Genomic DNA, 26,442 nt, shown 5'->3' on the forward strand with positions numbered 1-26,442 from the left:
GGCTCCCCACCCCCATCAGCCCTGAGGGGGATGCAGCCAGCCTGGGGATAGGAGTCACTTTCAGGGCTTCCCAAACAAAAACAAAGACCTGAAACTCTCTGGAGGGGACATCCCTGGAGAAAAGGAAGAAGTCATTGAGAGTCCTAGGGAAGAGTTAGAGGAAAGTAGATGGATTCTGACATCAAGGGAGGAATCCTTCCAGCCTGAATTGTTCTCATTCTGAGTACTCAGCTCACTTTCTGCTGTCCATTATTTAAGTGTCACCTCCTAGCGGTGACACTTTCTGCTGGCCATTTTGTAGCCCCTCGAAGGGGTACAAGAGCACCTGGCTCCGCGGGTCCCAAACAGACCAGGTTCTGCCACTTGCCGCTGACAAAATCCACAGGCAGAGGGAGGACGGTGGTGACGCAAGAGAGGAATTATTTCCATGAGGCCAACACCAGGAAGACAGCTGGCCATCTGCTCAAAGACTGCTTCCCAAGTGTCAAAAATACTTCCAGGTTCATAGAAGGAAAACGTGCAGGGTGCCTGGGCGGCTCAGTCGGTTGAGCGTCCGATTTCGGCTCAGGTCATGATCTCATGTCTTGCGGGGTTGAGCCCCGTGTCGGGCTCTGTGCTGACAGCTCAGAGCCTGGATCCTGCTTCGGATTCTGTGTCTCCCTCTCTGTCTGCCTCTTCCCTGCTCACTCTGTCTTTCTCTCTCTCAAAAATAAACATTAAAAAAAATTTTATAGAAGGAAAATGTGGGTGTGTGCAGGTAGGCAGCGAAGATCAAATCCATCATTGTGTGGGGTCAGTCCCATGGTCTTCCTGGCTCTGCACAGTTGCCTGAGGGGTAGTTCAGGTTCCCATCTGGGGATGCTTTGCCTGCAGGGTGTTTTGCCTGAATTAAGAGAGAAGCTGGAAAGGAGAACTTATCAACGAGAAAGTTTGAGGTCAAAATGGAAGTACCTGAAATCCACCTTCAAGTTTACCTGAGGTTCCACCACGTCTCCCACCCACATCCTAGACTCGGCTCTGCTTTTCGTCTTGGTCCTTATCATCATCTAACATATACCTCGTGTTTGCATTTATCTTGTTGACTGTTCCCCCAACCCCTTCCCCCGCTAGAATGTAGACCATGAGGGCTGGGACCTTGTTACGTTTTGAGGAATAGCCAGAAACAACTACACAGGGACCTGGCCCTGAGTTCATATTTGTTGAATGAATGAATGAATGAATGAGGTTTTACAATTTTTAACCTAACAGGCTCGGCTCACTCCGGTGCTGTGTGGACAGCAGAGGGCAGAATCAACTTGAACACCTATCAACAGGGCATGCTTTCTTCTACGTAGAGAGTAGATTACTTGGCTGCCATTAAAAGAAATAAGATTGATTAATGTTTCTGAAAATGTGGTCCACAGATCTCTGGGAACTGTTCTGTGATACTAACACATGATTTGCTTTATGCATCTTCCAATAGGTTGACACTTGCACCAATGGTATTTTTTTTAGTGCTTTTTAATTTCTTTTTGTTTAATGTTTTTTTATTTACTTTTGAGACAGAGAGAGACAGAGCATGAGTGGGGGAGGGTCAGGGAGAGAGGGAGACACAGAATCAGAAGCAGGCTCCAGGCTCCGAGCTGTCAGCACAGAGCCCGACGCGGGGCTCGAACCCACAGACTGTGACATCATGACCTGAGCTGAAGTGGGCCGCTCAACCGACTGAGCCACCCAGGGACACCTGAACCATGGTATTTTGGCCTAAATCAAGGCAGTGGCACCAAACCCTACTAGAGTCATTGTATTCTTCACCTTCAGGCACTCCTGGTTTTTGTTTTGTTTTGTTTTGTTTTCCTTCCTTTTGTTTTGTTAATGCACTTTTGGAAGTGGATTCCAACTACCTCCATTTTGACTTCATACTTTTTTTTTTAATTTTATTTTATGACTTCATACTTTTTAATTGATAAATTCTTCTTTCCAGCTTATCTCTTAAGTCAGGCAAAACACCCTGCAGACAAAGCATCCTCTAATGGGAGCCTAAACTACCCCCTCAAGCAATAAGTACTGTCCTGAGCCAGGAAGACCCCAGGGGACACACCCCACACAATGATGGATTTGACCTTCACTGATACCTGCACACTCCCATGCATCTCTGTCCCACCTCTTCTTGATTTTTTAAGGAATGTGTGTGTGTGTGTGTGTGTGTGTGTGTGTGCGTGTGTGTATTTTATTTATTTCTTTTGAGAGAGTGAGAGAGAGAGAGACTGAGCACGTGAGCAGGGAGGGGCAGAGAGAGAAGGAGAAAGAAAATCCCAAGCTGTCAGCGCAGAGCTGGGAGTGGGGCTCAAACTCCTGACCTCAAGATCATGACCCCAGCTGAAAACCAGGAGTAGGATGCACATAACCTACTGAGCCAGCCAGTCACCCCCACATTCTTTATATAAACCCGGAAGTATTTTCGGCACTTGGGAGACAGTCTTTAATCGTCCTCTGTCTTCCTGGTGTCAGCCTCACGGAAATAATTCCTCCCTTGCTTCACCACTGTCCTCCCTCTGCCTTTGGAATTTGTCAGAGGCAAGTGGCTGAACCTGGTCTGTTTGGCACCCCTACGGTGCCAGTTCACTTTCACTTAAGAATGTTTTTGAGGAAGGAGGGGCGCCTGGGTGGCTCAGTCGGTTAGGCTCAGGTCATAATCTCACGGTTTGTGGGTTCGAGCCCCGCATCGGGCTCTGGGCTGACAGCTCAGAGCCTGGAACCTGCTTCGGATTCTGGGTCTCCCTCTCTCTCTGTCCCTCCCCCACTCTCTCGCGCTCTCTCTCTCTCTCTCAAAAAATAAAATAAAATAAAGATTTTAAAAGAATAAGAATGTTGTTGGTGAAGGAGAACTTTTAATTTTAAAAAATTTGGATCCTTCAGTACATGTCTTTTTTAACGGCAGTGTAATTAACATACAGTGTTACATTAGTTTCCGATGTACAATATGATTCAACGGTTCTATGCATTTCTCAGTGCTCATCAGGATAAATGGATTCTTGGGTGGGACACCTGGATGGCTACAGTTGGTGGAGCACAAGACTCTTGATCCGGGTCGTGAGTTCAAGCCCCATGCTGGGTGTAGAGATTACTAAAATTAATTAATGTTTTTAAATGGCTGTAAGATAAGCACACTCTTAATCTATTTCATCCATCCCACCACCCACCTCCTCTGTGGCAACCATCAGGTTGTTCTCAGTACTTAAGAGTCTGTTTTTTTCTTTTTTTTAATTAATTAATTAATTAATTAATTAATTAATTTAGAGAGAGAGCACAAGCTGGGGAGGGGCAGAAAGAGAAGGAGAGAGAAAGAGAGAGAGAATCCCAAGCAGGCTCTGCACCATCCGCACAGAGCCCAGCAAGGGGCTTGAGCTCACAACCCTGAGATCAAGACCTGAGCGGAAACCAAGAGCTGGCCACTTAACCACCTGAGCCATCCAGGTGCCCCGAGTCTGTTTTTTTTGTCTGTTTGTTTGTCCGCTTTCCCCCCCCCGTTTGCTCATTTGTTTCTTAAACTCTACATATGAGTGAAATCACTTCCTTCCAGCTGACTTATTTCACTTAGCATCGTACCTTCTAGGTCTACCCATGTTGTTGCAAATAGCACGATTCACTCTTTTTTTATGGCTGAGTAATATTCCATTGTATGTATACACCACGTCTTCTTTATCCATCCACCTATCAATGGACACTTGGGTTGCTTCCGTATCTTGGCTATTGTAAATGCTGCTGCGATAAACCTACGAGTGCAGGGGTGCCTGACGGGCTCAGTTGGTGGAACATGCAACTCTTGATCTTGGGGTTGTGAGTTCAAGCCCCACATGGAGTGTAGAGATTTCTTAAAAATAAAATCTTAAAAACAAACAAACAAACGGGGCACCAGGGTGGCTCAGTCAGTTAAGCCTCTGACTCTTGCTTTCGGCTCAGGTCAGGATCTCACGTTTGTGAGATCGAGACCCCCCCCCCCCCCATCGGATTCTGCACTGACAGCATGGAGTCTGGTTGGGATATTCTTTCTCTCACTCTCTGCCCCTCCCCTGCTCACACTCTCTGAAAATAAATAAACTTTAAACAAATAAACAAAACCCGTAGAGGTGCTTATATCTTTTTGAATTAATATTTTCATTTTCTTTGGATATAAATACCCAGTAGTGAAATTACCAGATACATGATATTACCATTTTTAATTTTTTTTTAAGATTTTATTTTTTAAGTAATCTCTACAACCAACATGGGGCTCGAACCTACAACCTTGAGATCAGGAGTCACATGCTCCACCAACTCTGAGCCAGCTAGGCTCCCCCTATTTTTAATTTTTTGAGGAACCTCCACACTGTGTTCCACATTGTTTACACCAATTTACAATCCTACCAACCGCACACAAGGATTCCTTTTTCTCCACATCCTCATTAACACTTGTAATTTCTATGTTTTTTATTCCAGCCATTCTGACAGGTGTAAGGTGATATGTCTTTGTGGTTTTGGTTTGCATTTCCCTGATGATGAGTGATGTGAAGCATCTTTTCATGTGGCCATTGGCCATCTGTATGTCTTCTTTGGAGAAATGTCTATTTGTGTCCTCTGCCCATTTTTAATAGGATTATTTGGTTTTTTAGTATGGAGTTGTATAAATTCTGTATATGTATTATTTTTTAATTTTTTAAGTTTATTTATTTATTTTGAGAGAGAGAGAGAGAGAGAGCATGAGCAGGGGAGGGGCAGAGAGAGAGGAAGAGACATAATCCCAAGCAGGCTCTGTGCTGTCAGCACAGAGCCTGATGCTGGGCTTGAACTCACAAACCATGAGACCATGACCTGAGCTGAGATCAAGACTGGGACGCTTAATGACTGAGCCACCCAGGCACCCTATAAATTCTTTATATATTTTAAATACTAACCCCTTATCGGATGTATCATTTGCAAATATCTTCTGCCATTCAGTAGGTTGCCTTTTTGTTTTGTTGATGGCTTCCTACGCTGTGCAAAATCTTTTTATTTTGGTGTAGTCCCAATAGTTTAATTTTGCTTTTGTTTCCCTCGCCTGAGGAGACATATCTAGAAAAATGTTTCTATGGCTGATGTCAAAGAAAGTACTGCCTAAGTTTTCTTCTAGGGCTTTTATGGTTTCAGTCTCACATTTAGGTTCTCAATCCATTTTGAGTTTATGTTTGTATGTGGTGTAAGAAAGTGGTCCGGTTTCATTCCTTTGCATGTAGCTGTCCAGTTTTCTTAACACCATTTGTTAGAGACCGTCTTTTCCCCATTGTCAATGAGCCCTCCTGCTCAACTCTAGACCCCAACAGTTCTTTCTTTTTCTTTCTTTCTCTTTCTTTCTTTCTTTCTTTCTTTCTTTCTTTCTTTCTTTCTTTCTTTCAAGTTTATTTATTTTGAGAGGCAGGGGAGGGGCAGAGAGAGGGAGAGAGAGAATCCCAAGTAGACTCTGCACTGTCAATGCAGAACCTGAGGTGGGGCTCAAAATCGCGAACAGGTGAGATCATGACCTGAGACGAAATCAAGAGTTGGGGAGGCTTAACTGGCTGAGCCACCCAGGCACCACCCCCCCCAACAGTTACTTCTCATCACATTTTCTTGAGGCTTTGACAATGACTGGAGCATTCTTTTTTTTTTTTTTTTTAATTAAAAAAAATTTTTTTAACGTTTATTTATTTTCGAGACAGAGAGAAACAGAGCATGAATGGGGCAGGGTCAGAGAGAGAGAGAGAGACACAGAATCCGGAACAGACTCCAGGCTCTGGGCTCTGGGCTCTGAGCTGTCAGCACAGCGGGGCTCGAACCCACAGACTGATCCGTGAGATCATGACCTGAGCCAAAGTCGGAAGCTCAACCGACTGAGCCACCCAGCCGCCCCGACAATGACTGGAACATTTAACTGGCAGGCCAGAATAGCCCTGATAGCAATGGAATGCCTAGAAGACCACACCCCCACAGTCCCTTCCCTCCCGAGATCACAGGCCTAACCCATACCGACCTGCACCCAATACCATGCACTCTCTGGCAGGTCTCTTGTGCCTCCCTGAACTGCTCCCATCAAACTTTTGGTGTCTATCCTGTTGGCAGAGAGGCCGGTTATGAAAGTTTCTGAGCTGACCATATAAGTGTGGGTTTACTTCTAGGCTCTCTTTTCTGTTCCATTGATCTCAGTGTATGTCTTTTTAATATTTGGTGTGATGAAATGGAAGGCACTTCTGCTAAAGACCAAAGTGTGGAAGTCGTCCTGAGCATAGCATTTGTACGACTGACTGAGCCACGAGCGGAACCAGCCCCCTTTCCCAGCGAGTACTCTTTCTTACTTGAAGGAACAACTGACCGACTATGGTTATCACAGTGGGGTATTTGGAGACACTTTTTTAAACAAGGAACAAAATGAACCTGTCACTTCAGGATAAACAGTTGGTAGCATTTGCCATCAATATTTGAGCTTCAAGCAAAAATTAGAATTTTGGAAAACTTTAATATCATGTAAGTGAAATGTGTCAACATGACCAATACATAATGCTACAAAATTGTGCACCAATCAAGGGTCCACTCGATGCTCAAGATAGATAATCCATTCGTTGTAACAGAGTGCGAAAGTTTGGACTGTAGGTCTTGTTTCCATGTTGCAATTAGACTTCAAGAAACTATCACTTATCTGAGTCTTGGTGGAGTATCAAAGAAGACAATAACCAAATTATCTGAAAAGATTATTCAAATACTCTTTCCTTTTCTGGTTAAATATCCAGGTGTATTTCCAGCCACTTGTGGAAGGCTGGATTTTCTGCATGTACCTCAAACAAAGCAACAAATCAAATGCAGAGGTGGATGCTCTATTCAACTATTTTTTTTTTTTATTCAGGCAGACATTAAAGACATATACAAAGCTGAACACAATGTTCTCACATTATGTATGTTAATATGTAATGGGTTGTTCTTGTCATTTTTTCAAATACCAGATTTGTTGAGACGTGATTCACATACTACAAAATTCATCCTTTTGAAATGTACAATTCTGTGGTTTTTATATATTCATGTAGTTGTACAACCATCATCACTGTCTCATTTTAGAATACTTTGAATTCAATGAGGGATGGCATGAAGAAACTTGGAAAGAGCACACGGTAGCAATAATTAACTTTTAAAAAATTTTTTGTTAATGTTTTTATTTTTGAGAGAGAGAGACAGAAAGAGAGTGAACGGGAGAGGAGCAGAGAAGAGAAAGACACACAGAATCCAAAGCAGGCTCCAGGCTCTGAGCTGTCAGCATAGAGCCCAACGCGGGGCTTGAACTCTGGAAATTCGAGAACATGACCTGAGCTGAAGTCAGATGCTTAACTGACTGAGCCACCCAGGCGACCCTCCAACAATTAATTTTTAAAGGACAAACATGTTCCTCTAAAACAAAGCAGAGCCCTGAGGTTTTGACTTGTTAAAGAAGTTGGAAATGCAAACATAAGCAGGACAGAATGCCTCCAGGGATGGACGCTACCCCAGGTTTCTGCTCTTTTGGAAAGGTTTTTCCCTTTTTGGAATTTAGTTCATTCCATCTTCTTTGTGACTTGCAGATCAGCCCTTCCCAGAGGGCCCAGAGACCTCTGCCAACTATCCGAGCTGAAAGACGTATCTGTTCCTGTCCAAATGTCACAGAACTGGAAGAGGACTCAGAGGGAGGACTGGCAAATTGTATTTTCCGAAGACGGGCTCAATAGTACATATCCCATCTCACATGCTATCCCTAGATGTGATGCTGTCACTCCTTCACCGAGAGATGGAGATTTATATTCTCTCTCCTTTGTGACTGACTGTGTTGACCAACGGAGTTCAGCTATGCTATTCCCAAGCCTACATCATAAAAGGCGACTCCTTCTTTGCAAGCCTGCCCTTGGAACCCAGCCTCCTTGTTATAAGGAGGCTCAGGCCATGTAAAGACGCCGGGTATAGGTGTTCCAGTCAACAGCCCTAAGGAAGAACCAAGCATTAGCCAGCATCAGTTCTGTACCTGGGAGGGATCGAGTCTTCAGATTCATTCCTGCCCCCTGCCTTGGAGCTGCTCCCACTGAACCCAAGTGGGTCAGGAAAGAGATTTGTCCCATGAAGTTGTGCCCAAATTGCAGACATGTGAGCCAAGTAGATGTACTTTTTTAGAGCCACCAGGTTTGGGGATGGTTTGTTACACAGCAATCATTGAAAAACAAGTCTTAGAGTTAAAACACATTTGGTCTCCCTACGAAAAGCAGAACCTCCTTTAGCCACCCCAGGGGAAAGTTAGCGGCTCACCAGAGGACAGTAGGGTGAAGAAGCACTTTCAGCTGCTCTACAGTGAAAATATCCACCTGCCAATACTTGATTTTAAACATAACATTTGTTTTCTGATGATAACAGTGTTTATACTCACTGTAGAAAATTCAGAAAAACGAGAATTAACAGAGAATGAAAACGATCTGACTTCTCACATTTACAAGCTTTCCCTTTTCTCTTCTTTATATAGAAATTTCTTTTACAGGGGCACCTGGGTGGCTCAGTCGATTAAGCATCTGATTCTTGATTTTGGCTCAGGTCATATTCTCACAGTTGGTGGGTTTGAGCCCGTCAGGCGCTCTGCTTTCAACACAGAGCACGCTTCGGATCCTCTGTCTCCCTCTCTCCCTGCCCCTCCCTGGATGATGGTTCTCTCTCTCTCTCTCTCTCTCTCTCTCTCTCTGTCTCAAAAATAAACATTTTTTTTATAACATTTCTTTTTTTTTTTAATTTTTTTTTCAACGTTTATTTATTTTTGGGACAGAGAGAGACAGAGCATGAACGGGCGAGGGGCAGAGAGAGAGGGAGACACAGAATCGGAAACAGGCTCCAGGCTCTGAGCCATCAGCCCAGAGCCCAACGCGGGGCTCGAACTCCCGGACCGCGAGATCGTGACCCGGCTGAAGTCGGACGCTTAACCGACTGCGCCACCCAGGCGCCCCTCAAAAATAAACATTTTTAAAAATTTTTAAAGATTTTATTTGATACCCTTATTTAAAAACTTAGTATTTCCTAATACCTTTTTGTTTTAAATAACTTTTTTTAATCTTTAAAAATTCAAAAATTTAATTTAAATCCAAGTTAGTTAACATACACTGTAATAAATGACTTCAGGAGTAGAATTTGGTGATTCATCATTTACATATAACACCCAGTGTCCATCCCAACAAGTGCCCTCAATTCCCATCACCCATTTAGCCCATCCCCCCACTTGACACCCCTCCAGCATCCCTGTTTTTTCTCTGTATTTATTTATTATTTTATTTTTAATTTTTAAAAAGTTTTTTTATGTATTTATTTGAGCGACAGAGAAGGAGCAAGCAGGCTGTGAGATCATGATCTGAGCTGAAGTCGGATGCTTAACTGATTGAGCCACCCGGGTGTCCCTGTTCTCTGTATTTATAAATAACTTTTTAAAAAGATTTTATTTGTAGAGGTGCCTGGGTGGCTGAGTGGGTTAGACATCTGATTCTTGATTTCTGCACTGACGGCACTAGGCCTGCTTGGAATTTTCTCTCTGCCCCTCCCCTGCTTGCGTGCTCTCTCTCTCAAAATAAAATAAACTTAAACATATATATTTTATCTGTAAGTAATCGCTACACCCAACATGGGGCTCGAGCTCAACCCTCAGATCGAGTTGCATGCTCCACCAACTGGGCCAGCTAGGTGCCCCCAAATAACTCTTTTTCATTAGCCCTCTATAGATGCCCCCAATCCCTGGCAGGACCTCTGCTTGCCCAGTACACACACACACACACACACACACACACACACACACCAAAAGCTGGTGCTCAGTCTCAGGCCCCAGCGCTCGGCCGGGGTCACAGACACGCCCCGAGGTCAGCAGCCCACTAGGTGGTCAGAGCAGAGCGATCCAGGCAGAGGCGGACCAGTGTTTACAACGGTTGGCTGATGTAACAGCCATCTGCATCAGCCTTCCTTAGGGACAATGACGAGTTTACTTGTTTTGCCCCCTTGTTATTAAAAGTGCTGATTTATTTATTTATTTATTCTTGAGCTTCTTTTTCTCTTCTTTCTTGCGTCACAGAAAAAGCCAGAGCCCCCGAAGCCACGCTGGGGTCTTACCTCCAGGGGAGCCACGAGTTTTGTCTCCTTTGCTTGCCCTCTTTTCTGTTTGCTTATTCGTGTTTAGTATTTTGAGTATGTTTTGGCAACATTTATTTTCAACGAATGTTAGAAACGCAGCCCTCCTCCCCACCCCCCACCCCCCCAGCGGGCGCCTCCCACTGCCAGACCTCGCGGCCACTGGGTGCCACTTCCAGCCATGGGGGCGCGTGGGTGTCACCTGAGGGAGCTCGGTTTTTCCCACCCCCAGCCGGTCCTGGGCCGCGAGCACCTCCAGTCGGGGTATTTCTGTGGAACGAGAAAGGAACCGCCCGGGCGGTCGGGAAACTTTCCCCGCTGCCGTTTCCCCGGGGACCACAGGGTCCCCTGTCTCCCTCCGAGCGGGCTCGGGCGGCAAGGTCGGAGTTGATCGGAGGGTCCACTCCGTGTCCCGGGGGACGGTCAGCCTCCCGTCCCGAGCCCCGGGGCGGGGGCGGCGGGTGGGGACCCCCGGAAGCCCAGACACCTGCGGCCCCTGGCCGGCCGGGCGGTCCCCGAGCCCCGGCGCCTCCTTTAAAGCGGCGGCTCCGCCCCGCCCCCCCCCGCCCCCCCGCCCGAGGTTCCACCCAACCGCCGGATTCCGGCCGCCCTGGCAGAGCGTCGCAGCGCCGCGAGCCCGAGAGGAGCGCGCCGTCCGTCCAGTCCCCGCGTCGGGTTCCGCGCCCCCGGGTCCCCAGGCCCGCCGCCATGGCCAGCCAGGAGCTGGCGCTCAAGCTGCAGCGGCGGCTGCAGTGGGAGGAGGTGGAGGAGGGCGGCCTCCAGCCCGCGCCCGGCGCAGCCCTGGCGCCGGAGCACGAGTCCCCCGCCCGGGCGCCCACCGCCTGCGCCGACGCCGAGCTGAGCGCGCAGCTGAACCGACGGCTGGACATCAACGAGGGCACCGCGCGGCCCCGCCGCTGCAAGGTCTTCAACCCCTACACCGAATTCCCGGAGTTCAGCCGCCGCCTCATCAGGGACCTGGAGAGCATGTTCAAAAAGTGAGCGCCCCGCGCCGCCCTGTGCCTTGCGCCCCCCGAGCACCCTGCGCTGGGGACCCGGTTGGTGGGGGCGTGGTGTGTGTGGGGGGGAGGTGGGGGTGGGCGGGTTTCCCGGCTCTGCTTTGTGGGACTGGGTGGGATAGTTTAGGAGTTCCGGGGGTGCCCTTAGCATTTAACCCACGCCCCCGAGGCCCTGTGCGCCCCGAGTCCGTGCCGGCGTGTCTGGGGGCGCGGGGGGGGGGGGGGCGGGCCTGGCCCGGCAGTGGAGGGCAGTGGCCGCAGCCCTCCCGGACTGAGCTCAGAAGTTCCCCGGGGCAGCGGAGCCGGAGTCCCACGCTCCCGGGTCCCGACCACGGGTCCCGCCCCTGCGCCGCTGGTTGCGAGATTTGCCCGCAGCGCAACTTCTAGGAAACAGAATCGCGCAGCGGCTCACCTGCCAGCTGTATCTCCCAAGGGAGAAACTAGCCCCGTAGTCCTTTTATCTTTTAAAACAAAAGGGGATAGTTATCCTTGGCTGCCGCTCGGGGTCTGATGTACCCACAGAGGCTGAGAACTGGGAGTTTGTTAAACTCGTTGCAAAAGATCACGACGTTCCTGGAGCGAGTGTGACTAGGGAGCCTCCTGGGGGCGTCGCCTTATCTGTTTTACCCTTTCTTGGCTTTGGGGCAGTAGGCGCCCGTCGGAACCGGACGTGGCAGCTGGCAGCGGGTCCTGCTGTGAAAGCCCCGCGGAGCCGGGGAGCTGCTGGCGCGCCCCAACACCGGGCGATGGAAGCAGCATAGAGAGCCCCCTCCAGTTGTCTTTGTATCCTGCGAGGTCCCTGGACCTCAGTTTTCTCATCTGTAGAGAGAGAGAGCAGCGATGGTCCCAGCCTTTTAAGGCCATAAAGTATTTTGCACACCGTAAGCTTCTAACCGAGCTATTAATATTATTTCCAGAATTGGGCCAAGACCGGAAAAATGCCTGGGGGAGCGAAGGCCTCCGGCCAGGTCATACTTAGGGCGTTTTTAAAAGCGCTTGGAATGTGTTTGTGCTCCGCGTTGAGGTTCTATTTAAAGGCTCTGTGGCCGGCACTGGGTGGCCAGAGCCTTGGCCCCTTCCTGAGGCTGGGCTGCTGTCCAGCCTCGGCCTCTGTGTGGAGGTCAGTGGAGGCTGGCACCTGGAGCCTCCCTGCCTCCTCTGTTTCCGTGACACCCTGATTTCCCAGTCCCTGGCTTGCAAGCACTGTTCTCTGGTGTTCACACCTGGTGGGTCTAGTTTGGGCAATTAAGGAAAGCTGAGTTGGGGCAAAAAAAAAAAAAAAAAAAAGCATTTGGAGTGGAGATGGAAAAGCAATGGGTACTTGGTTTGTCAGGGCCCCTTTGATTTATTTGGGAGTATGCTTTGGCTCCTTTGCTCCCATGTCCCAGCAGTTCCCAACAGTCCAGCTGGACTGGGGGGTGCATCTTGGGGACCTCCTTCTTCAGTTTGCTTTAGGATGACTTGGGTTTCTTTTATTTATTCTATTTTTTTCTAGAACAATCTTTGAAAGGTTGAGTTTGTTTGTTGGCTACATAAGAGTCATAAAGGGAGTCCACATAGAGGGCCTTAGGAGGACAAGCAAGGTGGCATCCATGAGGAAGCAGGCTCCGGAACAAGGTCAAGCTCAAGGGAAGGCACGTGTGGTCCAGGGTCCCAAGAGAGCTGGCCAGTCCAGCCTGTGTGTGGTGCCAGACGGTGGTTCTCCAGAGCTGCGGTGTCAGTCAGAATTCTAGGTTGGGTTTTCTGTCACTTTCAACCAAAAGTGGCATAAAGAAAAAGGAGATTAATGGGCTCATAATTGGTGTCAGGTATGGCTGGACCTAGGCGCTCAGATGATACTATCAGTGCTTAGTTTCTCTTTTTCTTAAGCCAGCTTCCTCTCTGTGTTGTCCCCATTCTCAGGTGGCTTATCCCTGGTGGTGGCAGTCTGGCCACAGCAGCTCCAGTCCAGGGGGAAAGGGTAACCACAGCAAAGGCCTTATTGTCTCTCTCTCCCTTTAGCTTTGCTATTGTTTCTTACTGGCTCTCAACCAATTGCTGTGGCCAGGGGACTTGTTTGCTCTGATTGGCCAGGCCTTAGGCATGTGCTCCACCCCTGCAGGGAGGAGTACAGCCCTATCTCTAGCAGACTTGGCCTTGGGGAAGAATGGCTTTCACCGGCAAATCTGGAGGCTATTGCTGAGGAGGGAGGGTCAAATGCTGGTGGCTTGTGAATGACCTTCCTGGGTCATCCTGGACCCAGATCACTGGCACTTTGTTTACCTTCAGCCACAAGTGTCACGGCTGGATTGCATGACTCCTGTCGGCAGGGAGTGGGATCCGAGGCCCCAGCTGCTGCGGAGACGCCTTCCTGGGAACCATCCCTGTGTCCCAGAAGAGGAGAGAGGCAGAGCTGCTCGAGTCAGCTGAGCAGTACCTGGAGACCCCAGCACGTCAGGGGGAGCAGTGTCACCTTTGGATTCGGACAAGCATAGGGCTGACAGGGCCTGGGATCTGTGACCCTGAACAAGTTACATGATCCCTCTAAGCCTTGGTTTTCTTGCTGGTAAGATGGGCACAGCGCTGCCTTCCCCTGAGGGCCAGGTAGCACTGTGGCTACCGGGGCTGGGGCCACTGGGGAATGCTGTCTTTGTTTCCCCACTGTGTTTGGAAAGGCCCCCCGGAACGTGATGTCAAGACTCAGTTATGCATCATGAGTGTGGGGAGGGTGGGGACACAGCCCACTTATTCCAGGGTCATTAGCTGTGACTGTGACCGTGGGCAAGTTGCTTAACCACTTCTGGCCTTTCATCATAGAATGGAGGCAATTGTTCCTTTCAAGGGGTTTGGTGAGAACCCAGCGAGACCACTTTGGCTCCAGCCCTGTGTCACACCTTCAGGCTCCCCACCTCCTACAAAAACAGGGATTGCATGACCCCAAGGCTGGGCTTCCACAAACTCCGCATCCTCCCTCCTAGCTCATCGGTTTACCTTCAGGGTGCATCTGCCCAATTTCGCTTGTTGTCCTGACCCCACTAGGGTCAGCGGCCCCAGGTTGGGAGATTTGTTACCTAGACACTTCTGACTCGGCTCGGCAAGTGACTCTAGGTGATGGACAAACCCCTCCTCTTGTGAAGGGGCCCTGCTGTGCCTTCGGTCACTAGGCTAGACCAATCGCCCTGCCATGCCTTGGGGGGCTTCCTGCCCTCCTGCCACCTCAAGCTCCCTCCAGATGGCCAGCTGGCTCCAGGACCTGCCTGAGCCCATCCGCCCAAGGGGCCTCCTGTCCCTGCTGCCTTTGCCCAGGCTGGGGCAGGCCGCCTCCACCCGGAAGGCTGCTGTGGGGCTGGCCGTTCGGGGATTTGCCACCTGCCCCAGCCTGGCAGTGCTGCTGACCCTCTGCAGCCTGCTAAGGAGCTCCTTGGTCCCAGCTTTGCCCACAGCCCAGCCCTGATTCTCTGCTGGCCCGCTTTCATATTTTCTTCTTCCTGTTGTCCTGCGTGACTTAAAAAAACAACAAATTTTAAACTATGCATAGTTAGGTCCTCTTGAAAACCTGACGGCTCACTCCTGCATTGACCCCTATCCTCAGCTGCCTTGGCCCTCACTGAGGGCCGGGCGAGGAAACCTCTTACTGGGGCCTCCCGGGCTCCTTGCTGCCTGGAGGAGCCCTGCACCTGCCGACCCCTGCCTGACTCTCCTCCCTGCCCTGCGACAGTGTCACCTGCCACAGCACCGGTCCAGCCAGCACCGATCAATACTGTGCTTCTGTCCCCAATTGAAGTGTGGCCTCTTCCAACCTTTTTCTTTTTCCTTTGCTTTTCTACACATAAATAAAAGCATAAGCATCTTATAAACCCCCAAGAACAGGTCACACACCAACTTATTTCCCGTTGTCTGGCTTTCCACACCTGATGCACTGCCGAAGCAGGGTTGAGGCTGTAAAGAGCATGAGCGTGGAGCCAGGCTTCCTGGGTTCAGACCCAGACCCTATTTCTTGCTACCTGGAAGGCTACTTCGGGCAGGTTACTTAAGAGCGCCGTGCCTCAGTTTCCCTTTCTGTCAAGTGTGGTTAGAACAGTACCTGCCTTGTGGGGTTATTGTGGGGATTAAATAAGCTAATGTATGTGACGAAGTTAGCTCAATTTAGGGCCCTGGGTGAGGGCCCAGGAGATTTGCACCCCTCATTTTCAGATGATCACATAGTTGTAGTTTTGGTGGATGTGCAGATTTTGGGTCGTCCCTTTTTTGCTCAGTAATTCAAAAGCAATGTCTGATCGATCCTTTGAAGTTGATTCCTCCTGCAGTTTGAGCTGCAGAGTGGCGACCTAGCTGCTTGGTGAGTAATTGGTCCCCCTGGGGCTCTGCCCTGACTTTTTGCCCTTCCAGGCTCTGTCGATGGGAGTCACTCGCTCCACTGCTGGAGGACTGGATTAGCGTCCTCCGGCTGCTGTAACAAAGTACCACGAAGCCGGTGGCTCAAAACAGCGTGAATGCATTCTCTTACCCTTCTGGAGGCTGGAACCGGAACCCAGGGTACCGGCAGGGCTGTGCGAGGCTACGGAAGCTTGAAGGAAGAAGAATGAATCCTTCCATGCCTCTTGTAGCTTCTGGTGGTCACCAGCAATCATTGACATAACCTTGGCTTACAGACCTGTCACTCCGATCTCTGCCTTGTTCTATCACTGCGCAGAGCCCGATGTGAGGCTTGAACCCACGAACCATGAGTTCATTATCTGAGTGGAAGTCGGAGGCTTGATCAACTGAGCCACCCAAGTGCCTCAAGTGTTCCTTTTTTTAAAAATTTTTAAATGTTTATTTATTACTTTTTTAATTAAAAAAAATTTTTTTAGCATTTATTTTTGAGAGACAGAGGCAGAGCAAGACAGAGCACAAGTTGGGGAGGAGCAGGGAGAGAGGGAGACACAGAATCTGAAGCAGGCTCCAGGCTCTGAGCTGTCAGCACAGAGCCCCACGTGGGGTTCGAACTCATGAACCGCGAGATCATGACCTGAGCCGAAGTCTTATGCTCCACCCACTGCGCCGCCCAGGTGTTCTTGATGGTGTTCTCCTTATATGTGTGTCCTCATATGGCCCCCTTGTAAGGACACCAGTCATTGGATTTGGGGCCCACCCCAATCTAGTACGACTTCATCTTAGTTTAATTTATTACATATGTGATGATCCTATTTCCAAACAGGATCACATTCTGAGGTTCTGGGTGGCCGTGAATTTGGCAGGGGGCACCCTATTCAACCCATTACCGCAAGTGAGCAGGGCTTCCCAGTCCTTGAGGCACCATGACCACCTTCTCCTTGCCTCCTGAGGGATTGGGGAGCCGGAGTAGGCAGGCCTGCCCAAGGAGGCCCTCGGATTTGGGGACGTCAGAGCCTTAACCAAAGCCTCCATATTCCTACCCTCAGCAGGAGGATCGATCTTCCCAAAGCCCAATCCTAATGGAAATGGAGCTGCTATCTAACTACAAAACACAGAACCGACAGCAGTACCCACCACCCCTCCCTTCACCCCCACACCCCCGGTCGTCCCAGGAGTGCACTCACTTTCAGCAAAAATTTCAGTTTAATCAGAGTTGCCAGATCCAGATTCTGATGTCGCCTTAGTTCACTCAAAACCTGACTTGACGGGCGTAAAGTACGCCTGCTCCTTTTGTTCTGAGCTAGAGAAATGCATGCAGGTACTGCCGAATGTGCTTTGATCTCTTAAGTTTGATTTTTCTATTTGGAAGTGTTGCTTAGGGATGTCTTGCATTGTCAAGGTTTGGAGAAAGAACTGGATCCCTCCCCCCGACCCAGCTGTGAGGATGTTGGGTTCTTGGGCTGGGGGTCACTTGTCTTTGTACCCCTGGGGCCTACCACAGATGAGCCTGGCTGCCAAATGCTGTGTTGTAGGAGGAAGAGAATTTTCGAGTGAGTGTGGGAAGCCAGAGGCATCATCGTCCTGGCCAGAGAAAGCTCCCTCTTCATTTCCAAGTGTGTTACTGGATAGCCTGAGCCAAGAGAACAGTGGCCTGATTTTAAACGAAGAGTGAGAAGGCCCAGAAGAAACTGACTCTGGGTTTGTGTCCAGGGCTGTAACAGAAGCTGGTGGAGGTCAAGGCTAGACGGGAAACTTTAATTACCCAGGGCTTATCCGGGGGCCTCTTTCAACAGGAGATACTGAGGGTGGCCACTTAAGGGTAGGACCCAAATGCAGCACCTCAGGGGCGCCTGGGTGGCTCAGTCGGTTAAGCGTCCTACTTCGGCTCAGGTTATGATCTCATGGTTCGTGGGTTCGAGCCCCACATTGGACTCCGGGCTGACTGACAGCTCAGAGCCTGGAGCCTGCTTTAGATTCTGCGTCTCCTTCTTTCTCTGCCCCTCCTCTGCTCGCACTCTGTCTCTGTCTCTCTCTCTCAAAAATAAATAAACATTAACAAAAACAAAAACAAATGCAGTACCTCAAAATGTGGCTGCTGTGTTTTTGTAGCTATACTAAAAGTTTGTCTTTCATTCCCCCAAAGAAAGGGTGGAGAGAGGAGCATTTGGCTCTGGGAAAGTTGTCTTTTTATTGAGAATCCGAAATGGTGATGTCGTAGATGCCCCTCCAACGCCCACGTCACCACTAAGCCCAGAAAAGGCGAGGATGTTGTGGGACTGTTCATTTCTTATGTTGCCCACCCTTATCCCATTTATTTTTCTCCTCCTTAGTCTCCTCCTTGAGGGAGGGAGAAAGGGTGTAGACTTAGAGGGCAGGCATTTGCAGTAGAGGTGCAGAGGGGGGAGGGCTACTAGGGGGGAGGGGAGGCAGCGCACCCACTCTCAGGTGCATCTTCTGAGCGAATTGACTTTCAAGATGAGGAAGGTGCCTTAGAGAAAGGCGACGAGAGCTTCTGGCTCCTGATTGGAGTTTCAGTCCACGGTGACCTGCCTTAGATTTGAAATTCCCACACCCGCACTGGATTTTGCACATTTGACCTTGCCGACCGTGGGTGGGGCAAGAGAACCCTGGGCTAGTCTGAATTCCTGGGGGGCGTTCAGCCAGAACTCAGGCTGGCTTCTGTTTCGGGGCCCTGGTCTCTGGCAGAAAGACACCTTGACTTGGAACTATTTCTTAGACCTGTTCAAGCACTGGTTGTTTCCATTTGCCAAGTGAGGTGTGCTGACCACCACGGAGGGGAACTGGGAGGGGGCTCCCAGCTCCTGGCGGTCAGATCTTTGCAGGGAGTTTCTTCCTCTTCCTTGCTCCCCACTCTCCCCGCCTCACTCCCTCTGAGAAGTCTCCTCCACCCTCGTTACAGAGCCTTCACATTTCATGAGAATCACATTTCATGATTCATTTCATGAATCCCTTGCAAGGTTAGTTAATAAGTGCCTGGTTTTAAAGCTGTGAGGTCTCAGGGGCTCTATTTATACTCTAGCCGGATCATACCCATAGTCCAACTAGTAAATAGAAAGAAATACCTCCTTTCAGGGCCGCCTGGGTGGCTCAGTCGGGTAAGCCTCCGACTCTTGATTTCAGCTCAGGTCATGATCTTGCGGTTCGTAGGATCAAGCCCCGCATCAGGCTCTGCGCTGAGATTCTCTTCCCCTCTCTCTCTCTCTCTGCCCCTCTTCCTTTCTCTCTCTCAAAATAGATAAATAAAAGGAAAGGAAAAAAAAAAGCAATATCTCCTTCCTTTGAATTTGAGGAGGGTCCTCATGGTGTGGCTGAGCCAGTGGTCTCTAAAATGTGCTGATTCAGGGGCGCCTGGGTGGCGCAGTCGGTTAAGCGTCCGACTTCAGCCAGGTCACGATCTCGCGGTCCGTGAGTTCGAGCCCCGCGTCGGGCTCTGGGCTGATGGCTCAGAGCCTGGAGCCTGTTTCCGATTCTGTGTCTCCCTCTCTCTCTGCCCCTCCCCCATTCATGCTCTGTCTCTCTCTGTCCCAAAAATGAAAATAAACATTGAAAAAAAAAAATTAAAAAAAAAAAAATAAATAAAATGTGCTGATTCAGTCGGGCCTTGGGAGCCACGGCCGTCAGACCCGGCGAAGAGACGCTCTTTGGAGGAGCCCAGCACACCCTCCAGGCTTTGCACACGTTTGCTTTCAGTTTCCTGCTTCGTGAATATCTGCATCGTGTGCACCCTCGTGTGTCCACACATGTGACATGTGTGCTCACATTCACTCTCATCCTCACGCATTCAGTGCCTGTCCTCCTCCGCATCATATAGTCCTGCCTCTACAAGCCTCTTTCTTTCAGCTCCTGTGTCCCTTGAGTGTTAGTGATCGAAGGGCACTACTGGTCCTAAATCCTAGATGATCCTTGGAAGGCCCAGGTACAGGGACACCTGAGTTGTTGGAGCAAGGACCACACTATCCTGCAGGATGAAACTTGATCGTAGTCAGTGCTCTGCCAGGACATAGATTTGTTGGTTCCAAGGCTGCGTGACCCTTTGTGACCCCTTCCCCGGTGTTCTCACCTCTGGGGTCCCACAGCCATCAATGTCTATACATTTGCTAACCATAATCTGCTGTGGTACCATAATGATGATGATGACGAGCCCTCTTATCTACTGTTTGTGAGCCATTCATTCATTCATTCATTCAGCTAAGCACCTGCTGGGTGCTGGGATTGCACAGATTGAACCAGAGGAGCCACTGCCCTTGAGAAACTCAAACTCTTAACAGTGAGCTGGATTTTTTTTTTTAAGTTTGTTTATTTTGAGAGAGAGAGAAAGAGCATGAGCAGGGGAGGGGCAGAGAGAGAGAGAGGGAGAGAGAGAATCCCAAGCAGGTTCCACACTGTCAGTGCAGAGCCCGACATGGAGCCCAAACTCACAAACGGTGAGGTGACATCACAGTCTCAGCCGAAACCAAGAGTCAGATGCTCAACCGACTGAGCCACCCAGGCGCCCCAACGGTGAGCTGGATATAAATGATGCTGCTGGACAGGAGGATTGCAAGTCCTGGAAAGGCCAGCCACCACCCGTGTGCAAGACACTTCATGTGGCCTAGCGGCCCCCGTGAAGATGTGGGGAGCACTGTGACTTCAGGCTGCTGCACTCAGGGTAGGGGTCCTGGTCTCTCTGGATGTGGTCGGGGAAGAGCAGCCAGCCGGGACTGGGAGGGGATCCAGGTCCTCGAGCAAGGGAAGCCCTGGGACTGAGGGTCCTCAGGGTGGAGGGTGACAGCTGACCGCTTGAAGTGATGGGGACCCACTTGACCATGGAGGCCACAAGGAAAGGAGTCAATAGCTTTGGTTCAGTATAGAGAAGAAAACTTTCTCGTGGTTGGAGTGGTTGAGAAATGGAAAGAATTGTCTGGAAGGTGTTAAGCCTTTTCTCTGGGGTTTCACTGGAATGCGGGTCGCCCAATTCCTTGGGGTGAGAAGTTTGCGGCGGGGCTTAGGGAGGCTGGGGGATGGAGTATTGACCTTCAAGTTTCCTTTGAGCCCTGTGGTGATAGCTGGAGCTTGTTTTAGCCTATCCTAACCTAGCCTAGCTTAGTTTAGTTTAGCTTAGCTTAGCTTAGCTTAGCTTAGCTTAGCTTAGCTTAGCTTAGCTTAGCTTAGCTTAGCTTAGCTTATGTTATCCAGAGAGCACAAGCTGGGGAGAGGGGCAGAGGGGGAGAGAGAGAATTTCAAGCAGGCTCCACACTCAGCCTGGCGCCCTATGCAGGGCTCTAGCCCACAACCTTGGCTGGGATCATGACCTGAGCAGAAATCAAGAGTCTGGGGCTCAACCGACTGAGCCCCTCACACGCCCCCAGAGCTCTTTGCCTCAGGTCTTCGGAACCTCTGAAATCACATAGCGAGTTGTGGGCACCCATTTGCTAAGGGCATCCACCTTCTCGCGGGGTTTAAGGCCCATCTCTCCACAGCTGAGATCCCCTGGTTTGGAGGGAACAGATTAGAATCTCACAGCTAAAAGAAAACTTAATCATTTTTGTTGTAAAATTATGATGTCCCTGTTCAATATCTCTTGTAAAATAGCAGAGCTATTTACGACTTGTGGAGAGTGGAAGCCGCAGGATCTTCTCTTCCAAGGGATGGCTGCCATCAGATTAGGTACCAGTTGCTGAACGTGAGTGTTGAGACTGTATATACCGTTCTGCCTTGTATCAGTTGGGAGGCCCTTGGCTCAAGTCATGGAAAACCTTGCCCTGAACCCAACAGTGAAGAATCATCTCGTATAACAGGGTGTCCAGAGCATCCGGGTGGCCCTTGGGCACAGTTGGCGGTTGCTGTCGGAGACCCGAGTTCGGTCCTCCCCACCCCTCCAGTCTTTGTGTTGCCTTCATCTGGGGGCGGGTAGCAAGATGGTGAGTTCCCCAAGTCACATACAGCTGTGACAAAATCAGAGGCAGGAAAGAGCTAGAGTTCTTCTAAACAATGAGGAAATCTTGGGGCGCATGGGTGGCCCCATCGGTTGAGCATCTGAATTCAGCTCAGGTCATGATCTTGCAGTTCTAGAGTTTGAGCCCCACATCAGCTTTGCTGCTGTCAGTGTAGAGCCCACTTCAGATCCTCTGTCCCACACTCTCTCTCTCTCTCTCTCTCTCTCTCTCTCTCTCTCTGCCCTTCCCCTGCTTATGCTCTCTCAAAAAATAAATAAAACATTAAAAAAAAATGAGAAGTCTTTCCCAGATGGATCCCCTAAGCCAGCCTCTGGCATCCCTTTGGCCAGCATTGGGTCAAGGGCCCACCCGGGCCAGTGACTGCCCTTCCCTGAGGGGCAGGAACCTGGCCAAATGGAGGTTTGTAAGGGAGAAAAGGAGGGGTGGAGCCCAACAGTGTTCCTTTTGGGTCTTTTCCTGACCAGTGGACCGTGGCTCTCTTGTGTCCGTCTCTGTTTTTGTATATATAGGAGGGGCTTGGATTCTGAAGACCAGGCAGGGAGCAGCCCATGACTGGGAGCTCTTAGATGCCTAATGTGGAAGTCTTTCCTCTGGGACACTCACTGCCACCATTTTAATCAAGAGTCCCGTTGATTTCTTCCTTTCTTTCCTTCTTTCTTTCTTTCTTTCTTTCTTTCTTTCTTTCTTTCTTTCTTTCTTTCTTTCTTTCTTTCTTTCTTTTTTAATTTTTTTAATGTTTATTTTTGAGAGAGAGAGACAGAGCATGAGCAGAGGAGGGGCAGAGAGAGAGGGAGACACAGAATCCAAAGCAGGCTCCAGGCTCTTAGCTGTCAGCACAGAGCCCGACGCGGGGCTTGACTCAAGAACTGTGAGATCATGACCTGAGCTGAAGTCGGACCCTTAACCGACTGAGCCATCCAGGCGCCCCGCCCCCCCCCCTTTGATTTTCTCTTTGCCTGTGGCTGTAGATCCCTGGCAGCTAAGAGTGTTGCGTATTTGGGGATGGGGATGTGTCTGTGTCAACTGCCCTCTCTAAGCCAACTTTCCGTAAAGCTCCTACTTTGCCTCAAGTAATCCTTCCATTTTAACAAAGAGTTTGGCCGAACACCATCCATCTCAACTCTAGGATTGGAGGGCCCAACTGGCTTCCTTGGGCAGATTTCACCAATTACACTCCTCCTCTGCTTTTTGTCTTTGACGATTGTTTGCTGATGCCTTCCTTTTCTCAAGCTCCCCCTCCTCAGACCTCCTTTGTCCTCTTTATCATCATGACTCTTGTTTCTCTGATTTCCTCTCCTTTTAGAAGGGTCTACAGGTGGATACGCAGTGAGTGCATGGGACCAGCCGCCATCTTGGCTGGCAGTCACATGCGTTGATGTGTCCTGTGTCCACATCTCACTTAGCGTCTTCTAGTACTGTGTTGAGAGGGGCCCCTCTCTTGTAGGAGGGATGGGTGGAAGGGTATCCAGGCCTGATTTTATTTTCTCTCAGTCTTAGCCTAACTGCCCCCCTGTGTTGTGGGATGAAAATAAAGTCTTTGGTTTTGGAGGTGAGCCAGTGCCAGCAGCAGCCTCCCTGTGCCGGTTCCTGGTTCCAGGCCAGGCGGAGCCTTAGTGTAGGGGGACGGGCGGGGAGCAGTGGACTGTTCCCAGCCACACCGGGGTCTGATTCTGAAGTGAATGGTGTGAATAGTGTGGCTGCCTCTGGGTGGACAAAGACTTAACCTTCTGCAGGCTTGGATCAGATTGGAAGGAAGTAGGAGGACATTGTCTAAGACATTCAAACTGCGTCCCCAGGGCTGGCCCCTCTGCCCCTTCCTGGTGGGAACAGAGGACGGATTGAGGCTGCAGCTGACACCAGCTCTGGGGTTAGACACCTCCGAGGGGGACCCCCAGGCCACCTGGCACTGCTCAGGGAACACTGATTGTGCCTGGGACGGCAGTCCTGGCATCAACCCTCTACTGACAAGGTCTGGCTGCTGACCGCCCTACCTCTGTGTCCATGGGGACCTGGCGAACTCTGTCTTGTGTCTTGGCCTTGGAGAAGTGCTGTCCCCAGATCCAGCGCTGCCCTGCTTGGCCTCAGTGATAGGGTCTCTGTCCCCTCCCTAAATGCCTCCTCATGCTTTGCCCACCCCACCCTACAATGGTCAGCTTTACTGAGCCCTGGGCTCCCCCCGCTCCTCCAAAACACCTAGCAGTCACCACTTGTAGAGTACCTACTGTGTGCAGGCACTGCTGTTAGCATTTGCATCTCAAACACCATTAGGTGGGTTCTGTTGTCACCCTGTTTCACAGATGGGGACCCTGGGACAGAGAGAAGCTAGGTAGCTTGCCCAGGGTCACCCATCACGTAAGAGGTAGAACTGGAATTTGAACCCAGGAGGCCTGTACTCTTGTTCCTTGTGCCACTAGCCTCTCTCTTTTTTTTTTTTATTAAAAAAAATTTTTTTAACATTTATTTATCTTTGAGAGACAGAGCACAAGTCGGGGAGGGGCAGAGAGAGAGGGAGACACAGCTCCAGGCCCTGAGCTGTCAGCGTGGGGCCAGACATGGGGCTTGAACCCACGAACCGTGAAATCATGACCTGAGCCGAAGTCGGATGCCTAACCGACTGAGCCACCCAGGCGCCCCTAGCCTCCCTCATTAATGTCATTATTGCCCCCATCTTCTCAGGCTCCAGATCTCAGCCGTCCTTGGAATCGCCCCTGCAGGTTGCCTGGGGCAGCTGGCCTCCCCTTATCCATCTTACATGTTGTGACTTCTTGCCAGAGCCCGGGTCTCATCACCTTGCATCCCTCTTCAGAATCCTCTGTGGGTTGGGGACAACATACAACATTCCATAGCTCCCCATTGCCCATGGGATAGGGTCCAGGCTCCTCATGATAACCTGTGAGACCGGTCCCTGCCGGGTGTCGCATTCTGCTGTTACCAGTTGCACCGGCCTGGCCCTGCTCTTACTGGGCTGTTGCCCGTCCCCTCACCCCGACTCTCCATACTCTCCAATTTCTAATGGATCGCACTTAGTATTGTTGATTCTTGTGACGTTCCCCTCCCTCCATAGGGTTTGTCCTGGGAACGCAGGCACAGGTCTTTATGCTTGAGTGGGGCTAACTTCTTCCCCAGTCCCCATGCCCACCCCAGGGCCAGGGTAGGGTGACTTGACCCCTGTGGAGGGGCTGAGCTCTGCCTCTGGAGCTGCACTGTGGCCCCGGTGACTGCCTCTGGGGAGCTTCGCAGCTCACAGGCTGTCAGAGGAAAGGGGGGCCATCGTGCGGGCCATGCGGTTCCCTCTAGTGGTGCCACTGACCACACGCCATGCAGGCACAGGCCTGTAAGTGAGATGTGGACACAGGTAAATGTCCACCTTCTCAGGTTGTCCCCCATATCGTGTGACCGCTCGGCATGCAGTCAGAGCCTTAATTAGGTCCCTCTGGTTCCAGCCCCATGTTTTTTCCACTACGGACCTGCAGGTCCCGTGGCCCCCAGCCGAACTGCTGGGTTTGAGGTGGTGCCGGCCCAGAGCGGGGGATGCGGGAAAAGGACTGGCTGGCAGTGAAGTAGTGGGACGGAGATGGAGACCGAGGGCCCAGAGGCTGCGGCCCCGGGTGCTTTTCCTTCCTGTTTGGAGGGACGGCCGAGTCCCTCCCACAGGCCACTTGAGTTGGGCCTGGGGCCCCTGGCCTCCCCGTCTTCGGGGCCTTCCCCTGCTCTTTGTCTCTCTGACTCCTGGGTTTGAGGGCTGAGGAGCAGTGGGGGCACTGCTAGGGCTGCCGCAGTCCTGACCGAGTTGGTGTGGAAGCCTCGGGTTGTTTGGGGGAAGCTATCTCCTCAGATCCACAAGGCTCCTGGGAACGTCCTGGAGAGTCAGGTTTCCAGGGGGGGCACCTCTGGCCTTGTTTCCTGGCCCCTCATGGCTTTTATAGGAAGTGTTGGGGAGGCACCCCATGCCGCACCTTCCCAGCAAAGGACTGACCTTGCTCAATTTGACATTCCTGGGGAGAAGAACCCAGGTAGCCTCCCCACCCCCATTGCCCTGGGGAGCACACAAATCTCCCAGAATGCCTTGTGGGAGCAGACTCCACTCCCTCCCTCTGGGACATCCCCGCACCTCTGGACTGGACTGGTGACAGTGGCTCCCTCCCTGGCCTCTGCACTTGTGCTCCCCTGTCGTTCCTGCTCTGCAGTCCCAGCCAGCCGCCTCCCTCCCCTCCAGCTCTGCCCAAGTTCCGGCCTTATCGCCGCTCAACAGCCTCTTTGTACATCTGCCTGCCCGCCGGGACTGGTCTTTGTGCTTTGCTTCAGCTCTGGAGAGGCCCCAGGTAGACGGGAGCCAGGTGGTGAGTGAGCAGATGAATGGAATCAGGGCGAGCCAGGAACTGATTGGAAATCAAAGACTCTGGGCTCGAGCTTTAACTTAACTCCTCAGTCCCTGTGTCACTGTTGTACATCCCCCCTGCCCCCCCCCCTTCAGAGTCTGCTTCCTCTTACTTTGCACGCAGTTGTAACACACTTGGAGATCTGGTTTCCGGGCCTGCTCCCAGCCTGAGGCAAATTGGAGGGAAGGAAGGAGGGAGGGAAGAATGGAGGAAGGAAGTTTCTGTCCAGGGAGAGAGGGAGGAGCAGATGATTTGACAGCTAGGGAGGACCCTTTAAAGATAGGAAACCAGGGGCGCCTGGGTGGCGCAGTCGGCTAAGCGTCCTTCAGCCAGGTCATGATCTCGCGGTCCGTGAGTTCGAGCCCCGCGTCAGGCTCTGGGCTGATGGCTCAGAGCCTGGAGCCTGTTTCCGATTCTGTGTCTCCCTCTCTCTCTGCCCCTCCCCTGTTCATGCTCTGTCTCTCTCTGTCCCAAAAATAAATAAAAAACGTTGAAAAAAAAAATAAAAAAATAAAAAAATAAAAAAATAAAAAAAATAAAGATAGGAAACCAGAAACTCAGAGACCTGGGCATCCGGGCTATGGAGGAGAAACAACT

General features: G+C 50.6%; 1 protein-coding gene across 1 annotated transcript in view; it reads left to right on the forward strand.

Annotated features, from left to right (window-relative positions):
• Nucleotides 1-10,827: 10,827 nt before the first annotated feature.
• Nucleotides 10,828-26,442, forward strand: part of EFHD1 (EF-hand domain family member D1) — a 41,761-nt gene continuing 26,146 nt past the window's right edge. Inside the window, exon 1 of the mRNA XM_030327412.1 lies at nt 10,828-11,132. Coding sequence (XP_030183272.1) covers nt 10,843-11,132 — 290 coding nt within the window. The 5' untranslated portion in view covers nt 10,828-10,842. The remainder of the gene's footprint in view (nt 11,133-26,442) is intronic.

The sequence above is a fragment of the Lynx canadensis genome, chromosome C1, assembly GCF_007474595.2.
Source record: "Lynx canadensis isolate LIC74 chromosome C1, mLynCan4.pri.v2, whole genome shotgun sequence".
NCBI classification, from domain to species: Eukaryota; Metazoa; Chordata; class Mammalia; order Carnivora; family Felidae; genus Lynx; species Lynx canadensis.